This window comes from Bombina bombina, chromosome 5, assembly GCF_027579735.1.
Source record: "Bombina bombina isolate aBomBom1 chromosome 5, aBomBom1.pri, whole genome shotgun sequence".
Classification (NCBI taxonomy): Eukaryota; Metazoa; Chordata; class Amphibia; order Anura; family Bombinatoridae; genus Bombina; species Bombina bombina.
The window spans coordinates 768,277,277-768,298,504 of record NC_069503.1 but is presented as its reverse complement, the minus strand read 5'-3'; the positions used below and the strand labels follow the sequence as shown (position 1 = coordinate 768,298,504).

The following is a 21,228-nucleotide window of genomic DNA, read 5'->3' as shown; positions in this document are numbered from 1 at the left end:
AAAAAGTGTGAATACCTATTCAAGGCTTTAGTGTTAGGTTTGTTTTACATTTTTTGGGTGTTTTTTTAAGGGAAGTGAAAAAGAGCTGAATGCCCTTTTAAGGGCAATACCCATACAAATGCCCTTTTCAGGGCAATGGGTAGATTAGGTTTATTAGTGTTAGTTTTTATTTTTTATTTTGGGGGGTTTGGTCGGTGGGGGGTTTTACTGTTGGGGGGGACTTTGTTTATTTTTAATGTAAAAGAGCTGTTTAACTTAGGGCAATGCCCTACAAAAAGCCCTTTTAAGGGCTATTGGTAGGTTAGCATTAGATTAGGGGGTGTTTTTATTTTGGGGGGCTTTTTTATTTTCATAGCGATTAGGTTTAATTTTTCTATTTTGGATAATGTGTTTATTATTTTTGTAATGTTAGCTTAATCTAATGTAATTTTTTTGTATTTTTTATTGTAATGTTGTTTATTTTTATTGTAATTAAGGAGTTAATTTAGGGGGTGTTTGGTTAGGGGGCTTAGTCATTAAATTAGTTTTTTGCGTTGTGGTGGTTGGCGGTGTAGGAGTTAATAGGTAAATTAGGTTTAATGAGTTGTGGGGGGTTGGCGGTTTAGGGGTTAATAGATGTGTTAGGTAGTTTGCGATGTTGGGGTTTGCGGATTTAGGGGTTAATAATTGTATTAGGTAGTTGTTTTTTTCTTTATACTTCGTACGGGCGGTTAGGTTTTTTTTTCTGAATACTTTGTACGGACGGTTAGGTTTTTTTTTTAAATACTTATTGCGGGCGCTTGGGGTTTTTTTTAATACTTATTGTGGGTGGTTATTTTTTTTAATACTTATTGCGGGTGGTTATTTTTTTTTAATACTTATTGCGTGCGGTTAGGCATTTTTTATTTTTTTTGTAATGCTCTGTTTGCCTTCGCTGCAAGATTCTTTCACCACCCTGCCATTTTCGGAAACCACCGGGATGCAGCTTACGAGGGTGGTGAAAGAATCCACCTGCGGAAACCACTCTCACTAAAGTAATACTACTCCTTATTCATTCTTCTGGACCTATCTGCTGCTTTTGACACAGTTGACCATCCTCTCTTCTTAAAAATCCTATATTCATCTGAGACACAGACCTTTCCTGGTTTGCTTCATATCTTTTAAACTGCTTGTTTTTAGTCTCCTTTAAGAGCTTATTCTCTGGTCCTTTGCCTCTCTCAGTTGGAGTACCGCAAGGCTCTGTCTTAGGTCCCTTGCTTTTTTCTCTCTATACACCCTCCCTTGGAAAAGGTATATCTTACTTTGGGTTCCAGTACCACTTATATCTTTCCTCTCCTGATATCTCTTCCTCTTTACTCAACCAGATTACCAACTATCTGCAATTTCCTCCTGGATGTCTTTGCACTACCTGCAACTCGATCTGTCTAAAGCTACTTCTTATTCCCCCCTCTTCGAGACATTCAACACCTGACTCTGTTCTCAACACCTCACCCCAGATACGCTGTCTTGGGGTTGCACTTGACTCAGAAACTTACAGTCATCTCGCATATACAAGCACTTATCAAATCCTGCCATGCAACATTTCCAGAAATTGTTCTTTACTTGCTCAAGAAACTACAAAAATACTAATTCATTCCCTCATTTTGTCATGCATTGAATATTCCAATCTACTTCTAAATGGTCTACACAAACACTGCCTATCCTTCCGTTAATCTATTATGAATGCTTAATCTAGGCTCATCCATTGTCTATCTACATCAGCTGTTCCCCTCTGCCAGTCTCTACACTGGCTCCCCATACACTCCAAAATACAATTACACGGCACTCAACAGCCTCACTCCCAACTATATTTCCCCTCTCATCAAATATTCCCTTACCCATCCTCTTCAATCAACCTCTGACCTAAGTCTTTCCACTCCTATTATCTCTACATCCTTCTCCCGCCTCCAAGACTTCTCACATGCTGATCCTCTCTATTCCTCTCCATAAAACTGTCTCCAACCTTGTAAAGATTCAGAAACTCCTTGAAAACACACCTATTCAGGGAGGCTTGCCATCTCTCCTATGTTTTTAATTGAAACCAAACTAATTCTTAACTGCCTTGACTCACTGCTGCAACTACAATCCATGTGACAGGCTACCCCAAACCTTATGTCTCTGCACCCTCAACCTGTAGACTCTCCGGAGTATGGACCTCTTCCTCCTGTACAAGATTTGTATACCCCTATCTCTGTTCCCAGCACTACGGAATTTTGCGGTGCTATACAAATAAATTATAATAATAATAATTACATGTTTCTTGGAACATTGTACATACAAGGTACTGGTTTATACTTAGTATCTACTCTATTTTACTTTCTACTGCTATTAATCATAACAACGACAACCTGGCACTGAATTCTAAGTAAAATGCCTCCCCATATTCACTGAAGAAAAGCTCTTGAAACTTACTATTCGCCACTAAGTCATATCAGTGACTAGACTTGTGTAATTACACTTGACATATATAACATTATCAGAATTGTAAAACAAATGCCCCTTTCTCCATAATATGCACAGTATTCTTAGGGTAAACCATGTTTATTATTCCCGATTGATATAGCTAATGTTATTTATCATGACACCATCTTTTGAAACGCTGTTATTACACATACAAACTGGATTACGGCCTACAGTCTGATATCTCAGGGGGTTCAAGGCCAAGTATGGCACCTCATGCATGATGGCTTACTGCACATATTGATACACAGGCAAAGGATCTCTCTGAATTATTTGATAATAATTAAAAAAAAAGTAAACTATTTTCTAGACTCATTCTATGGGGGCAATTTATTAAGCAACGGACGCTGCTTATTCCGTGTGAGCCTTTCCGGCTCGCTGGAAACAGGAGTTAAGAAGCAGCGGTCATAAGACCGCTGCTCCTTATCTCATCCGCCACCTCTGAGGTGGCGGTCTGCAATAATCCTGATCAGATACGATCTGGATGATTGACACCCCCTGCTAGCAGCCGATTGGCCGCGAATGTGCAGGGGGCGTGTGATGGAGTGTATAAGCTCATCCTTATAGAAAGGGTCATTTCTCTACAGGGAAAAATACTATACTGAAAGAAGCAAAATGCTGTAAGGCTTGCCAGCTCACTGCTGAAAATATTACTATTAGTAACAGGCTGACAACAAGAAGCCAATTAGCAACAGCTGAGGATAGTTAGAGGGCTATATAAGGCAGCTCTTGCAAACAAAGTTAGATTCATATGGATCTCAGACAGGGAAGTAGCAAGACACTGGGAGAGTTGTCTTGGATAACCTGTATTAAAATGCCTAATGCTCTGTCATAAGAATTTATAGGATTATATAACTTGTGTGTTTTTTATTCTAAAGCATATGACTCTGTATGTGTACTGTTTTTATTTTGCTTGTTTGTTTAACAACAAAAGGGTGGTTGTTTAACCCTAGAACTGCGGACTGAAAGACTCTTGTTTAAAAGTGAAAACTTCTTTTGCATCAATCTGTTTGTGCTTTACATTTCCTGACAAGGTCCACTCCATTACAGGGCGGCATTGCACAAGTATTGGTGGTTAAATGCAGACAGCGTATGCTGTCGGCATTTAGCGATGCAGGGCGGACATGATTTGCTATAGCGAATCATGTCCGCCCGGGGAATGATAAATCTACCCCTATATGTTATGTCCTTTCTTTCGCCTTTTTATATTTTAACCCTTTAACTGCTGAGCCATTTCCACCCCAGTGCTGAAGTGTTTTGCAGTTTTTAGATACTGTTCATTTTTAGGCTCTACTGTAGGCTATTTTTTAATGAGAAACTCACACATATTATATATATATATCTTTTTTTATCAGGAGACCCGGCAGTTTCAAACTATACCATTAATTGACATGCACATATGTCTTCTTGTGAAAGTGATAAACACAAAAATCTGTGCAAATCCAGATCTTTGTGTGTTGTACTTTCACAAGAAGAAATCTGTCTCCAAAAGTATCCAAATCCCACTGGTGGCGGTCATATTTGGCATTTTTTTTAAACTAAACTAATGAACGCACATGTCTAGTATATATTATGATGTGAAAGAAACCTGCAAAAAAAGTGTGGAAAAAAAATAATTTTTATTAAAATGTTAATAAACGATGTTATAAACAATAGTGTGTGTATGTGTGTTTTCCCCCTAAACTCTATAGTAAAAAGAGAGTTCTCCTATAGTTATGTAACTTTGATCTGCACATAGGGGCTCCCATGAGTCTTTATGCAAATAAATGGACATTTATTCACACCAAGCGATCACCTGGCAATTAAAACTGCTATAGGGACTTTAAAACAAGGACTTGAGGGTCTCTAGGCCTTTTTGATGGTCTGTTAGATGGGTATTTAAATGTTTGTGCATTAAAATAATTGTTTTCATTTTTATTTTTTTAAAGTGCTTAAAAACCCACAAAACATACAGCATTTGAAAGAGCATGAGATTACCTTGGGGGTTTCTAGGGCTTAAGGAAACTGAGATTGAGGGGTTTGAAAATAAACCCCACCACCTCCTTTAATCCTTGTGGTCCATCCCGGCACTTCTAGGTTTTTGGGGCTTGATGACATTACCACGGAGCCCTTGACTACCAGGTATACGGTGTACGTGCAGGGGGTACACGATGAGCCCTGAAAGCAGCCCTCCCTGGATGACAACATGTGGTTGTCATCTGAACTAAATACATTGTGCTTACGCGGACCATGTGTTTATCATTTGTACTTAATGGGTTAAAATAATTATACAGTGTAGTTGCCTCTATTTGGTGCAAGTCAGGTACACCCCACCTTTTGCTCTTTATAACAGCAGCACACAAACAATCCAGTAATTATGCCCATCAGGATGACCAAACTAGCAGTCTACACTGGCAAGTTAGGTATATCCATTTGAAAAAGAATATAGGATTGCTTAGATATTAAACACTGAGATTTTAATGCAAAAACTTTGCAATATACATTATTTTGCCCCCTGATTCTCCAACATTGCCCCATTTTCCAGTAATTATGGGCTTTCCAAGTCTAAGAAATAGAAGGGCACACTGCAGACTTCACAAGTCTAACCCTGGAACATATTTGTCCCTAGATTTCCTCCGCAGAGGTTATAAGATTTTGCATAACTTTTTATGTTTTTAATAAGTAAACTTCAGTCCAGGTAGGCTCCTCCAAATTAGACATACTGTGATGGTAGTTTAGCCATTGAAAACAATTGCTGCAAGAAAAATTGTTATTGTATGCAGGAAGCTTTCAGACTTGATTTGTGTGTTCATTTATAAGACAACAGCAGGGTGTCTTATAGCTACAATGTGTTTCATGTTGCTTTAAGTCCAAAAGGAAGAGAGATGCCTAAATCTGGAAAGTGGCTTTGATATAGAACTTAACATGACCTTTATTTCAAGATAAAATCATTCTTTGTTTCAGCTGTTCAGTGAGTTAAAGTTTTATATCACTGCCACTTTTATAATGGTATTTTATGAAAATACAAGAACCCTAGCTTGGTTTCTAACAACAAAATTCTTTAACAGTACACTGTATTGACAAATCCTGAGAGCAAAGGCCCAATCTTGTTGGATTACTCAATGTATATCTCTGATTCCTAGGAAATATGTCTAGATCTTCAGCATACTTACATACTTTATTATTGCACAATTGCTTGAGAACAGAACTGTGTGTATTTAACATATGCTGAGGGTATAAACACATATTTACAGTCAGCACTTGATTGGCAATGTCCTGCTAATCCTAAAATGAACACAACTGATGATTGGCAGCTACTTGCATATGTAAATCCTGACTGGTTTAACAGATGCGTGCATTACCACTGTGGAGCTGATAGAGTTAAACACATGGTTCTCTGCAAGCCACAGTGCAATAATAAAATGAAGATTTTTTTTTATTATCACTTCTTTAAGGAAGTGAAAAAAAGACCCTTAAAATTAAAGACAAAGATGCATTATAAAAGTGTTTATAATGGAACAACAACAAAATATTTTTCAGCAGTAAATAAATTAAATTTAATTGCCAAACTATTTGCCATGTCCATGACTGGCTCAGATTATAGTTATTAACTAGCTCTAATATATTTATTTTCTAGTAAAATGTGTTCTTAATCCTACCTGGAGTTGGAGGAGGGGCTTCTTCATAGTTGTCATCATCACCACCATCATCTCCCATACCTGAGGCAATAGAATCATCTGGGACAGAAGCAGAGTCTGGACTACTAGCTCTGCTAGCAGAGTCAACATCACTATTGGATCCATATCTATCGTTATGAGAGACAGAGCCACTCTCACTCAAGCTGCGACGTTCCTTTCTATGCACCCTGGAATGTAGCACCATCTGATGATAAGTACGAAAAATCTTTCCGCACTCAAAGCACTCCGTGGACTTGTTTTGAGAAGACCGTCTACTCTGACGTGATGGTGGCCTGAATTCCAAGTCACTCTGCCCCTCTACATTATTTTCACCTGATTGTGAACTGCCACTTTTCTCTACACGACCACTAGTTGAACAGTTACGCTTCTTTGAGTTACTGTTACTGGTACTCTGATTTTCTGTTTCCCGTTTCCGTTTATCTTGGTTAGCAAGAACATATTCTCCTTTATCTTTATCATACGTGACATCTGTATCTGTCATTGTTTCATCCCAACCAACATACTTAGCATATTCTGTGGGCTCTGCTACTTTTCCTTTTGTAGATAGCTGCCATGCTTGATAGCTATTGATTGGATCAAGCTCAGGAACTCTTTTTCCATGCTCTCCATTTGAATTTTTATTTGTATCCAGTAAGGGTCTTAGTTTTAGATAGTCGAGGAAACATTCCTTGGCCATAGGATAGTCTACATTTACATTGTGAACATTTTTTTGTTCTGCTTTGTCGTCTTCAGCAGAGTGTTCTTCACTTTTGCAGTGCACTAAGTTGTGTGCATTTAAACTTTCTAGGTTCGTAAACAAATTGCCACATTTCGTACAAACTTCATAAAGGCTTAATCCAGTCATTATAGCTTCTTCTTGAACAACATTGTTAATAGTTGCTACTGGTTCTGAGTCAGATTTAGGTTTGTTTTTGTTCCCAGTTTTTGGGCCATGAGATTTCATGTGGTTCTTTAGAAACCAAGGCTCTTTAAATCTTCTGCCGCATATGTGGCATCCATGGTCAAATGATCCCCGATGCTTTTTCATGTGTGCTTTAAGAAACCATGCTTGACCAAACGCTTGTCCACAGACTTCACAAGGAAACTCCCCTGTGTTAACTTCACTTTTGCAGTTTTCAGGGAAACCCTCCCGATTTAATGGGATTGCTGTTGTGATATGGTCCTTTTCAATGTGGTTTAGCAGTGTCTCCTCTCTTAATGTCATGTAGCTACAAAACTTGCATTTGTATGGCTTGTGCACTTGTAGAAGGTGTTGATCGAGATCTTTCTTTCTATCATATTTGTTTTTGCAGAAGGTGCACTGGTAGTTGCCAGGCTTGTCATCTTCCCCCATTTCAGAGTCTTCTACTTCAATACTACCATTGAGTATCTTGTTGCAAGCGGATGTGCTTTTAGTAGGGCTTGCACAACCACCCATACCTTCAGAAGCACCAAGTTCTCCAACATGTGCATCTCCCATTTCCACATCATGTACCTGATTAAGTGTGCCAGTTCTGTGGGTTCTTAAGTGTATCTTTAAGTTGCCTTTCTGTGCAGCTCTATGGTCACAGTAAGGACATTTGTATGGCTTTTCACCAGTATGCTTTCGCATGTGCTGTGAAAGGGAACTCTGGAAAGGAAAACTTTTGCCACAGATGACACAGCTGAAGGATGATGGTTTATCTACTTGTGCTGCATCATTTTTACTTGACTTTGCAGCAGACTCTCGTAACGCCATATCAAATTGTTTCCTGCGTTCCATACTCAAAGTAACATTAGGAAGGTAGAGTGGAGGATTACCAAACTTAACGCAAAAGTGGTTGTGTACAGAGTTTTGTCCTCAGCAATGTGCTGTTATTCAGCATAACTTCCAAAGTGACCTTCCACAATAGCTGAACAAGCAACTGAAACCTGAAAAAACAAATAGAACACTAGTTAAAATACAAAATACATTTTGGACATCAAACTTGTTATCTAAAAACTGTCAAACATCATAATTCATACTCACAATAGACCAAATGTATTTACTGGTACCAAATTAATTGCAGATACATTTAAGAATAAATTTAAAACAAAATGAGGAAAAACGTCTAATGAGAAAATCATCAGCAAGACACTTCAGTAATGTGGAATGCTATAAATTTGTTTTATATTAGCACAAGATCATCGCCTTTTTTAAATAAAAGTATTTTAAAATATTCTTCTAAATGCAACAAAGTAAAAAAAAAAAAAAAACTTTAAGGTTTCTTTAGAAAGTTAAACTGTTGTATGTATTTGTTTTAATTTACATCCTGTGTTTGAGTAATATTTCGATTTAAGACAAATTTTAAACAATTCAAGAAGGTGTTATGAACTTAAAGGGACAGTACACTGTAAAATTGTTTTTCCATAAATGTATTTTAAATGACTTGTTATACCAACTGCAGAGTATAAAATATTTGAGAAATTGCATTTTCGGATTTATTTGTGTATCTGAAGTAGCTTGTTTTGTGCTTTGAAACCACAGCCTATTACAAAGGGTTGAGCTTCAGGTAATATCAGATCTCATTATGTTATCACTTTTATGTACACACACTTGCTTCCTTATCTTATATTTGTCTGGAACACCAAAGCTCAATACATAGAGAGAACAATGGATAATTATCATTTTATTACTTAACTATCCTGCCCCCCACTGAGAATGTAATCTCTTCTGCTGGCTGTGTTTACTTAGGCTTGTCAATAGCTTATACGCCAGTATCAAAACTTTCAGTATAGGTTGGGAAACCACAAGCTAAATCAGCTATATCAAATGCTGAAATATGAGTAAAGGAGCTACTTGCAACCAATTTAATACACTCTAGCAGGTAAAAAGGATCATTGGGAATAATTTAAAGGGGAGAAAGTTTTTGGGTGAACTGTCCCTTTAAAGAAACATGAAACCCAATGTCTTTCTTTCAGATAGAGCAAGTGATTTTAAACAACTTTGCAGTTTACTTCTAATATCTTATTTATTTTGTACTCATGGATACATAGGTAGGCTCAGGAGCAGCTGATTGGTGGCTGCACATATATGCCTGTTGTTATTGGCTCACTTAATGTGTTCAAGTAGCTCCCAGACTTTCATTGCTGCTTCTTTAGCAAAAGTTACCATGATAGCAAATTAGATAATAGAAGTAAACTGGAAAGTTGTTTAAAATTGTATGTTCTATCTGAATCACAATAGAACATTTTTGGGTTTAATGTCGCAACCTTTCAGACTTTACTTAAAGGGACACTATACCCAAACATTTTCTTTCATGATTAAGGTAGAGAATACAATTTTAAACAACATTCCAATTTACTTCTATTACCTAATTTGCTTCATTATTTAGATATACTTTAATGACAAAATAGCAATGCACACGGTGAACCAATCACAGGAGGCATCTATGTGCAGCTACCAATCAGCAGCCACTGAGCCTATCTAGATATGCTTTTCAGCAAAGAATATCAAGAGAATGAAGCAAATTAGATAATAGAAGTAAATTAGAAAGTTGTTTATAATTGTATGCTCTTTCTAAATCATGAAAGAAAAAATATGGGTTTCATGTCCCTTTAAAGTACTGATATTACTTGAAAGATGTGTTTGAAAGTGGTTGAACAAAATGATAGGGGTAACACAGCACTCTACAAATCCCATGAACAGGGAAGCCGTGGATCATAAATTCTTACTTCTGGCTCTGAATGTATTAGTTATTCTACACCATATGTCTGCCTACAAAAACAATTCACTTTCTTCTTCATTTGATATACATTTCTTCAACCCATCTGTAAACAATTTGTATCTGCAGAAACATTATTTACAGTCCACAAATGCAATATATATCTATCATGTTTAACTATTGGATTTAATCACCTAAGGGATTATGGATTCTGATACTTATATGTATACTATGGCCATATATTTTATGCATGAAGAGTGTCACTATGGGAGATTTCCTTATCAGCCACTGAACTTCTATACCATGGAGCAGATGCACACAAGCGCATGTGCTTCATGTTATTTATTTAAACAAAAACAAAAACGAGTTTTACTTAAAGGGACATGATACCCAAATGGTGAAACACTTGAAAGTGATGAGGCATAGCTGACTAGAAAATATCACCTGAACATCTCTATGTAAAAAAGAAAGATATTTTACCTCAAAATTTCCTAAGTATTCACACCCTATTGTAAAGGACTTTAAGCAGCAAATCAGTATGCCTGTCCTTCATGCACACTCATGTTATTTCCCTATTCAGTTTAAGGAAGTTTACTATGAAATCTCATGAGATCGCAGTAAAAGAGTTCATGACCTCAGCACTGCGGATGCTGATTTGCTGCTGTTCATTTCTTCATTTTTTTTTTACCTGCAGCTGGACAGTAACTGAAGTATAACTGTTCACAGATCCCCTTACTCTGGTAAGCTGAGGAGATTTTGAGGTAAAATAAATTCCTTTTTTACATAGAGATGTTAAAGGGACATGAAACCTAATTTTTTTCTTTCATGATTTAGAAAGAGCAATACATTTTAAACCACTTTCTAATTTACTTATATTATTTAATTTGCTTCATTCTCTTGATATTCTTTGCTGAAAAGCATATCTAGATAGGCTCAGTAGCTGCGGATTGGTGGCTGCACATAGATACCTCGTGTGATTGGTTCACCCATGTGTATTGCTATTTCTTCAACAAAGGATATCTAAATAATGCAGCAATTAGATAATAGAAGTAAATTGGAATGTTTTTAAAATTAAATTCTTTATCTGAATCATGAAAGAAAAAAATTTGGGTTTAGTGTCCCTTTAAGGTGATATTTTCCTGTCGGCTTTTTACAGTTATACTGCATCAGTTTTAAGTATTATGTCCTTTTTTCATCAAAAAGTTATTTTTCATGTACATAATATTATGTCATTTTTGTTAAAGATACATTTAAAATAATGTAAACTCTTGCAAAATTAATGTATTTCATACCTGACTAAAATCGACATGTATTGAAAAGAAATTAAACATCCATCTGTAATTAATAAGATAAAAGAAAAATCCATCAGACAAAAAGAAGCTGTGAACTTAAACATTTTGTCCCTTTCTGATTCTTTGCCAGAGTTGACTTGCAAAGGTCAGTCAGTAGCCTACTTTAAATAAATTGGCAGAGCACTTCCTACTTGGAAGCGGTTTACTATTTTAAACAATGAGATCACAAGAAATTAGAGACGAAGACACAAATTTTAAGTCACCAAAATAATATGATCCATATTAATCACAAGCAAAAATAAAAGCATACACACCAACAACTTTACAAAAGAAAAAATGTCCAGGAAAATCAAATTTGTTCATTTCATGACAGCACTACAGAGGTTAAACTTTCTTTTAAAGGTTGTCACTCCATGAAGCTTTTTTGCTTCAAGTTTTTTTACACTTACTAATGCCTGCCAGGTGTACATGCCATTTAATAACAACTGTTTAGAACAAGCCAGTCTCTTGCACTGTTACAAAAAGCAGTTGGTACACTCACAGGTCCTCTCTGCCATGTCACCGAGAGGAGATTCAAAGATAACTGGAGACCTAGATAGAAAAATCAATATAACGCTTTCCGAACCTACACTTTTCCATTATTGCTAAAAATAGACTAACCTTTATTAGATAATGTAGCAAAGTTTAAAAAAAAAAAAAAAAACAGTATAGGGTTAAAATGTTAACATTCAAAAAAATAGTCTATATTTTCTTTTCCACAACGAAAATAGGCCCATAATAAATAACTAGTTTAATTTTTGCATAGCTAGTTACCAACTTGAAAACACAGAGGGGATTAGATCCATCAGCTTCAACTGCTTTCACTAGAATATACCCAACAGAGGGCTAGATTACGAGTGGCGCACAAACAGTTGCACACAAACTATAAGGGGTTAATCATGGCTGTTTATGCATCAGAAGTAGCGTGCGTATTACAAGTTGAAAGTAAATGCGTTCACTTAAGAGCAATTTAATTTAAAACATCGGGTTAGCGCGACTTCAGAGCTCTGGTTTACTTTTACACTCAACTAAAAAGTTGTAAAAAATACTTTAAAAAATACAGTTATACCCAAAATAACTGATAAAAAACTTTTTTTTTTTTTTTTAAATTGCATTAAAAATGTATAAGGGTTCAAAGATATGTTAGGAAAAATGGCATGCAAAGGGCTTTATCTTAGAGATACATACATATCTAAATTTGTATATGTATTTATATGAGTATATATGTATTTACAGACATATATACATATATAAATACATACATTTTATATATATATATACACACACACACACATATACATACATACACACATACATATATATATGCAGTCAAGTAGCTGAAAACATGAAAAATCATATTTATGTAATATTCATCTATACTATAATCGCGTTTGTAACGCGTCCGTCGCCAGTTGCGCACGCATCCTCAAAGGAATGTTGGCTGCATGAGAAATAATTCACCTGGAGGCAGCGAAGATGTATCCCGGTGGATTCCGAAAATGGAAAGGTGGTGACAGAATCCACCGTGATGCAGTGAAGGTGGATTCTTTCACCACCCTGCCATTTTCAGAATCGACCTGGATGCCGCAAAGGCAAACGGAGCATTACAAAAAAAAAACTAACCGCACACAATAAGTATTAAAAAAAAAAAAAAAAAAAAAAACACTAACCACCCATACAAAGTATTAAGAAGAAAAAAATAACCGCCCGCATGAAGTATTAAGAAGAAAAAGAACTAGCTAATAAAATTAACCCCTAAATCCGCCAACCCCAACATTGCAAACTACCTAATACATCTATTAACCCCTAATAAGCCATTCCCCCACATCACAAATTAAATAATTTATTAACCCCTAAACCGCCATCCACCACCAATGAAATAAAATTAACCTATTAACCCCTAATCTGCAAACCCCCCCACAACGCATTACACCTAATTTACCTATTAAATCGTAAACCACCAACCACCCACAACACAAATAGCTAATTTAATGACTGAGCCCCCTAACCTAACACCAACTAAATTAACCCCTTAATTACATAAAATAATAAAAGGCTAACATTACAGAAAATAATAAACCACATTATCCAAAATAAAAAAAATAAACCTAATCCCTATGAAAATAAAAAAGCCCCCACAAAATAAAAACACCCCCTAATCTAAAATTAAACTACCAATAGCCTGTAAAATGGCTTTTTGTAGGGCATTGTCCTAAGTTAAACAGCTTTTTTGCATTAAAAAAACAAAAGTACCCCTCTAACAGTAAAACCCCCCACCCACCAAAAAACCCAAAAAAAAAAAAAAAATACTAAAAAACCTAAACTACCCATTGCCCCTAAAGGGGCATTTGTATGGCCATTGCCCTTAAACGGGCATTCAGTTCTTTTTCACTGCCCTTAAAAGAGCATTCAGCTCTTTTTTAATTGACCAAAAAACCATAATCTAAAAAAAAAATAAAAAAAAATAACTAACACTATCCCCAAATAGGTTCTCACGGTTCCTGAAGTTTGGCATAGAAGGTCTTCTTCCAGGCAGGTCCATCATCTTCTATCGTCATCCACAGCGAAGGCAGCACAGAGTGGTCTTCCCAGATGTGGCGATCCTCAGCTGCGGTCCTCAGCAGCGTGAAGGCTCCTCTTCATGCGATCGTCCGTCGCACACTGAAGATTGAATGCAAGGTACCCCATATTTATGGAGTACCTTGCATTCCTATTGGCAGAAATTTTTAAATCGGCCAATAGGATGAGAGGTACTGATATCTTATTGGCTGATTTGAACAGCTAATAGGATTTCAGTAGCTCAAATCCTATTGGCTGATTTAAAAATTACAGCCAATAGGAATGCAAGGTACCCCAAATTGATTGCGGTACCTTGCATTCAATCTTCAGTCTACGATAGACATCGGATGAAGAGGAGCTGCCGAGCAACACCGTTGCAGAGTTCTGCCGCCGTCATGGACCGCTACCGCTGAGGATCCAGGCATCGGGAACACAGCTCCGCACCGCGCCGCCTTCACTCCGTATGAAGATAGAAGATGATGGATCCGTCTGGAAGAAGACCTTCTCCGCCGGACTTCAAGAACAGTGAGTACCTATTTGGGGCTTAGGTTTAGGCTTTTTTTATTTTAATTTTTGGGGTGTTTTTTTTTTTTTACATTAGGGTTTTTTTCGGCTAGAAAAAGAGCCGATTGCACCAAACAAATGCCCCTTTAGGGGCAATGGGTAGTTTAGTTTTTTTAGTGTTAGGTTTTTTATTTTGGGGGGTTTGGTGAATGGGTTTTTTTTACTGTTAGGGGGGACTTAGTATTTTTTAGAGGTATAAGAGCTGTTTAACTTAGGGTAATGCCCTACAAAAAGCCCTTTTAAGGGCTATTGGTAGTTTAGTATAAGATTAGGGGGTGTTTTTATTTTGGGGGGGATTTTTTATTTTTATAGGGGTATTAGTTTAGGTTTAATTTTTTTTTATTTTGGATAGCTTTATTTTTTTATGTAATTTTACTTTTTTTTAATTTTTTGTAACTTTAGCTTAGGGGTTTGCATTTTTTTGAACATAGACTGCCCTCTGGACAGGCTTATCGCCTAGTTTTTAATAAAGTGTTTGAAATGTGAAATATTTACAGTACATAGCTAATGTTCTTCACATGGGGGAATATTTTCTAAATATTTTTAAATATATATTCCTATATAGAACTGTATTTATCTATAGCATAAGATATAGATATATATCAGTAAACAGAGCACCGTGTGGCTAATTTGCATAGCCAATCATCATCAAGAAAAAACGTCAGCATCACAAGCACTGACAAACAGCGCTATATCGGCTGTTGCATAGCGAATCAGGTCTCTCAACATATCAACAATTGTTGATTGCACTAAATTACATATTTACAAAAATCCGGCAACAAGATAAAAAAGCAAAATCTAATAGAGATATGGGATATAGTATCCACTTCTTGTCCCAAAGAGTATGGTAGAAATAGAATATCGATTTAGGACAGCACCAAGGGAATTTGTGTATAATAATTTTCATATATACAAAGTCTAGTAGTCGATTTAGATTAGTCAGCCTTGTTTTTTGAGGGGCCAGCGTATTTATGGCAGGCATAGTTCAGCAGAGGAAAAAGGTCCATAAAAAAAGTTCATAGGGACACACTGTGATCCAATTGTACATTAAGCACCTTGGGGGTTACTGTATCTAAATGGTATATCCATCTTGTCTCTGTCTGTAAAAGTGTTGTGTGTCTATCTCCACCTCTTCTCATAGGAGGAATATGGTCTATGAGCATTGTGCTTATACTGGCAACTGAATGCCCTGCCTGTGCGAAATGAAATGCAACAGGCTGGTCCGAGGTCTCTTTTTTATCGCTTCTCTTATGGCACAGCAATGATTGGCCATTCTTTCACGGAAAGACGTTGTAGTTTTACCGACATACACCAAGGAACAAGGACAGTGTAAAGTGTATATGACATACTCACTTGTACAAGTCAGACAATGTTTTATCTTATAACTCCTTCTATTCTGAGGATCATGACATTTTGAACCAGAGATCATGGTGCAATTGCCACATTTAAAGCAACCCAATTTTCTTCTATCTCTGAACCACATATCCTGTTTATAACATTTTGTTAGGTCATTATGTACCAAAATGTCTTGTAAATTGGATGCTCTCCGATATACCACGTGAGGAGCATTCATATTTTGAAAGGGCAACATCCTGTCGGACTTTATTATGTCCCAATTTTTCTTAATTGACCCCTCAAGGGTTTTGTGGTGAGGAGTAAAAGTGGTCACAAAGTTCATCACTTCCTTGGGCACTTTTTTATCACTCTGCTTATCCAATTAGGATCTTTGGTCCTTAACCTGTAGCTTGTCCATACTTTAATCGACCATCTTGGTGTTATAACCTCTTTCCAGTAATTTCTTTTTCATGGCTGCTTCCTGTATAGCCCTGGTGCTGTCCAAGGTGTTATTGAATACGACTCTCGTGAGCTGAGAGGTGACAATACCCTTTTTTGGATGAAAAAGGATGGTAACTATTGGCTAAGAGAAGAGAGTTTCTGTCAGTAGGCTTAGTATACAGGGAGTGCAGAATTATTAGGCAAATGAGTATTTTGACCACATCATCCTCTTTATGCATGTTGTCTTACTCCAAGCTGTATAGGCTCGAAAGCCTACTACCAATTAAGCATATTAGGTGATGTGCATCTCTGTAATGAGAAGGGGTGTGGTCTAATGACATCAACACCCTATATCAGGTGTGCATAATTATTAGGCAACTTCCTTTCCTTTGGCAAAATGGGTCAAAAGAAGGATTTGACAGGCTCAGAAAAGTCAAAAATAGTGAGATATCTTGCAGAGGGATGAAGCACTCTTAAAATTGCAAAGCTTCTGAAGCGTGATCATCGAACAATCAAGCATTTCATTCAAAATAGTCAACAGGGTCGCAAGAAGCGTGTGGAAAAACCAAGGCGCAAAATAACTGCCCATGAACTGAGAAAAGTCAAGCGTGCAGCTGCCAAGATGCCACTTGCCACCAGTTTGGCCATATTTCAGAGCTGCAACATCACTGGAGTGCCCAAAGCACAAGGTGTGCAATACTCAGAGACATGGCCAAGGTAAGAAAGGCTGAAAGACGACCACCACTGAACAAGACACACAAGCTGAAACGTCAAGACTGGGCCAAGAAATATCTCAAGACTGATTTTTCTAAGGTTTTATGGACTGATGAAATGAGAGTGAGTCTTGATGGGCCAGATGGATGGGCCCGTGGCTGGATTGGTAAAGGGCAGAGAGCTCCAGTCCGACTCAGACGCCAGCAAGGTGGAGGTGGAGTACTGGTTTGGGCTGGTATCATCAAAGATGAGCTTGTGGGGCCTTTTCAGGTTGAGGATGGAGTCAAGTTCAACTCCCAGTCTTACTGCCAGTTTCTGGAAGACACCTTCTTCAAGCAGTGGTACAGGAAGAAGTCTGCATCCTTCAAGAAAAACATGATTTTCATGCAGGACAATGCTCCATCACACGCGTCCAAGTACTCCACAGCATGGCTGGCAAGAAAGGGTATAAAAGAAGAAAATCTAATGACATGGCCTCCTTGTTCACCTGATCTGAACCCCATTGAGAACCTATGGTCCATCATCAAATGTGAGATTTACAAGGAGGGAAAACAGTACACCTCTCTGAACAGTGTCTGGGAGGCTGTGGTTGCTGCTGCACGCAATGTTGATGGTGAACAGATCAAAACACTGACAGAATCCATGGATGGAAGGCTTTTGAGTGTCCTTGCAAAGAAAGGTGGCTATATTGGTCACTGATTTGTTTTTGTTTTGTTTTTGAATGTCAGAAATGTATATTTGTGAATGTTGATATGTTATATTGGTTTCACTGGTAAAAATAAATAATTGAAATGGGTATATATTTGTTTTTTGTTAAGTTGCCTAATAATTATGCACAGTAATAGTCACCTGCACACAGATATCCCCCTAAAATAGCTATAACTAAAAACAAACTAAAAACTACTTCCAAAACTATTCAGCTTTGATATTAATGAGTTTTTTGGGTTCATTGAGAACATGGTTGTTGTTCAATAATAAAATTAATCCTCAAAAATACAACTTGCCTAATAAATCTGCACTCCCTGTATAGGGAGGTACAGAACCTGTACCCAACATTGCTTATGACCATACTAATATTATTAAGGTCAAGAAAGTGGATTTCTTCCCTTCTGTGTTCATGTTTAAATCTAATGGGGGAATCAAAGTTATTCAATCCCATCAACCATTTAATGAGAGCCTTTTCAGTACCTCCCCACACCAAAAATGTGTGTCAATGTATCTTATATAAAATGTAATACTTGGATTCAAATTTGGTTTTATGATGTAAGTTTCATACCAGAGCATGTACAAATTTGCATATGTAGGAGCCATATTGGAACCCATAGCCACTATTTGTAGAAAGTAAACAAATTTAAACTTAAAATAGTTGTACCAAAAACCCATCAGAGATAGATAGCTAGAGATTTTATATATATATATATATATATATATATATATATATATATATATATATATATATATAGAGAGAGAGAGAGAGAGAGAGAGAGAGAGAGAGATAGAGAGAGAGGTAAAGATAGAGATAGAGATGTATTTATGAATAAATAGCATTGGAATGTCGGGTTAGCGCACTTGAGAAAATACGATCAGGTTTGCGCACGAATAAGGGTGTTATTTTTTCCCCTTTTCGTGCTCCATTGAAGTCTATGGGCAAATAAGTTAACAAGGTCATGATATTCAAAGTTCAGCTTTTTGTGCACAAATGAAAACTTTTTACGTTCAACTTGCAATATGTACCCAATGCAAAAAAATTACTTCTAGCAGAGTTAGTGTGGGCGCGATAAATAGCGCTCTGCTCATAATCACGCCCACATTAAGAGAGGTAAGTAATGCTCAGAGATACAAGAAAAGTGGTTGAACTTCATACTGCATGTGAGCTTAGTCCCACAGAAAATAATAGGACACATATTCTTTGGCCTCTAAAGAAATAGTAAAGTAAAAAAAAAAATCAAATTTTTCAGATCAAGAACATGAAATTTTAAACTTTCCAATTTACTTATATTATCTGATTTGCTTTGTTTTCTTGATGTCCTTGGTTAAAAAGCATACATTGGTAGGCTCAGGAGCACCAATGCACTACTGGTATCTAGCTGCTGATTGGTGGCTGCACATATGTGCCTCTTGTCATTGGCTCACCAAATGTGTTCAGCTAGTTCCTAGTGGTACATTGCTGCTACTTCCACAAATTATACCATGAGAATGAAGCAAGTTTGATCATAAAGTAAATTGGAAAGTTGTTTAAAATTGTATGTTCTATCTGAATGAGGAAAGAAAAAATTGAGTTTCACGTACCTTAAAAGGGATATGAAACCCAAAAATGTTCTTTTGTGATTCAAACAGATCATACCATATTTTTTTTAAAAAACATAAATGATGCTTACCTGATAATTTCCTTTTCTTCTGATGGAAAGGGTACACAGCTGCATTTAATACTTTTGGGAATTAAGAACCTGGCCACCAGGAGGAGGCAAAGACACCCCAGCCAAAGGCTTAAATACTCCTCCCACTCCCCTCATCCCCCAGTCATTCTGCTGGGGAACAAGGAACAGTAGAAGAAATATCAGGGTGAAAGGTGCCAAAAGAATAATAAGGACGCCCCACATAAAAGTACGGGTGGGGAGCTGTGGACTCTTTCCATCAGAAGAAAAGGAAATCATCAGGTAAGCATAATTTATGTTTTTCTTCTTAAATGGAAGGAGTCCACAGCTGCATTCATTACTTTTGGGAAAACAATACCCAAGCTATAGAGGACACTGAATGCCAAGACGGGAGGGTACAATAGGCGGCCCAAAAAAAAACCCACTTTGTCCGAGGCTGAGAACATTTTTAAAGGAAAAGCCCCAAGGACACTGACTTGCAGCTAGTCCACTCTAGAGACCACAAAACAGACTCGACTGAGCTAACAGTCCTCCAGGAGACACCGTCGCCCAATAGACGGTCCCCCACCACTCACCCCCCACTAATGAAGGGGACACTAGGCAAAACCCCCAAGAGGACAAGGCAAAGGAGAACTGAGGAAACAGAAAGGTCCCCTAATACAAAAAAAGAACACCTCCAAGTGCGAGTCCAGCTCACAGAGACCCCCAACGGGCCCAAACTGGAAAAGGAGTCCACGCCTATATCAAGCGAAACCCGGGATAAGACCAGGCACAGAGACAAAACAGAGTTCTCTCCAACATCTTGCAAGCACTGAATGCAACTGAAGATACAAAGTCCTCCCAGCATCTGAACATAGAATACCAAAGTATTCAACCACGAAAAATGTGTAATAGACCCAGGCGAAAAACCCCAAGTTTGAGAACACAGAGGGCACTTGCGAGGAAGAAGAAGCAGTCAAGCAAGAAACAGACCGCAAAAGCAATCCCCAGACAGAGGGCACGCTCCAGGCAACCAAAGCCACTGGACCTATACAGGTCCATAAAAAGGGGAACACAAAACCTCAATCGAGGCCCTCTGAGAAGGAGAGTATACTCTCAGAACCTGAAGAAAGAGTAGACCCTCTTCTGAAATCGATGGAGCAAGTTGAAAGGAAATTCTATATCCTAGCACACTGAGCTAACGGAAAGACTCAACAAAGCTCACAAATCCAGAGGAGACTGCGACCTGAACGCAGCACCTTCTTGGCCATCCTGATCTGTAGACCCACACCCAGCTGGACTAACCCAGCCCCAGGGATCCAAAATAGGGGAACAGAAGGATCCCGAAACTGGTACAGGAACGAGTGTAAGAATAGCACAGCCATCCCCACAGAGTATAAGTACAACCCGACTCTGAAAACAGACGACAAGGCCATATACCTAAGGATCTATAAAAATAAAGGCCCAACAAGTCTGACTTGGAGCCAGCAAGACCACAGGGGGAACCAATCCCACCTTTCTACCACCCATCCAGGAGAAGCCCCAAGAAATGACTATCTCCATAGGTAGGAGAATATCGCCAAAATAAAAAGGGATGAGGCCGGAAGGGCAACAACTGTCCTCAAGGCCCGACGCCAACGGCTAATGGGAAGATAAATCCCCAACACAAATGTCCTAGAAAAGGACCCCCCTACAAGTAGCTTGCCAAGCAGAGGCACAGCCAAACCATTCGCCTGCAGAGCAGGGAATCCACGGGTACACTGTCAAGCTGACCAGGGGAATGCAACCCTAAGGCGCACCAGAAATTGGATATCCAGCACCCGCAGCGGGGTATGAACCAACAATACTTAAAGCGCAAACCACACAGCTAACCACTAGATGACGACATGGGCTACTCTGTTGCAAATAGTAATAAATACTCTGAAAACCTGGCCAACGATGACCAGGCCAGGTAGATGGAGCAAGGGCATAGCCCAAGTTCCCACTACCGTGGAACACCCCAACCAGCCCTGAGATCCAAGATTCCAAAACAACCCAAGACTGGGTCAGGAAAAAGGTCAAGCGAAGCCTCTGCAACCGGAAGTCTCAGGAGAAAACAGGTATGGGCACCTAA

The 21,228-nt window shown here is 38.0% G+C and overlaps 1 protein-coding gene across 6 annotated transcripts in view; it reads right to left on the bottom strand.

Annotated features, from left to right (window-relative positions):
- ZNF516 (zinc finger protein 516) overlaps nucleotides 1–21,228 on the bottom strand; it is a 206,775-nt gene that overhangs the window by 83,462 nt on the left and 102,085 nt on the right. For all 6 annotated transcript variants that reach the window (XM_053714851.1, XM_053714850.1, XM_053714855.1 and 3 more), the window contains one exon: nucleotides 6,117–8,045. In XM_053714851.1, the coding sequence (XP_053570826.1) occupies nucleotides 6,117–7,896 (1,780 nt within the window). In that variant the 5' untranslated portion in view covers nucleotides 7,897–8,045. The remainder of the gene's footprint in view (nucleotides 1–6,116; nucleotides 8,046–21,228) is intronic.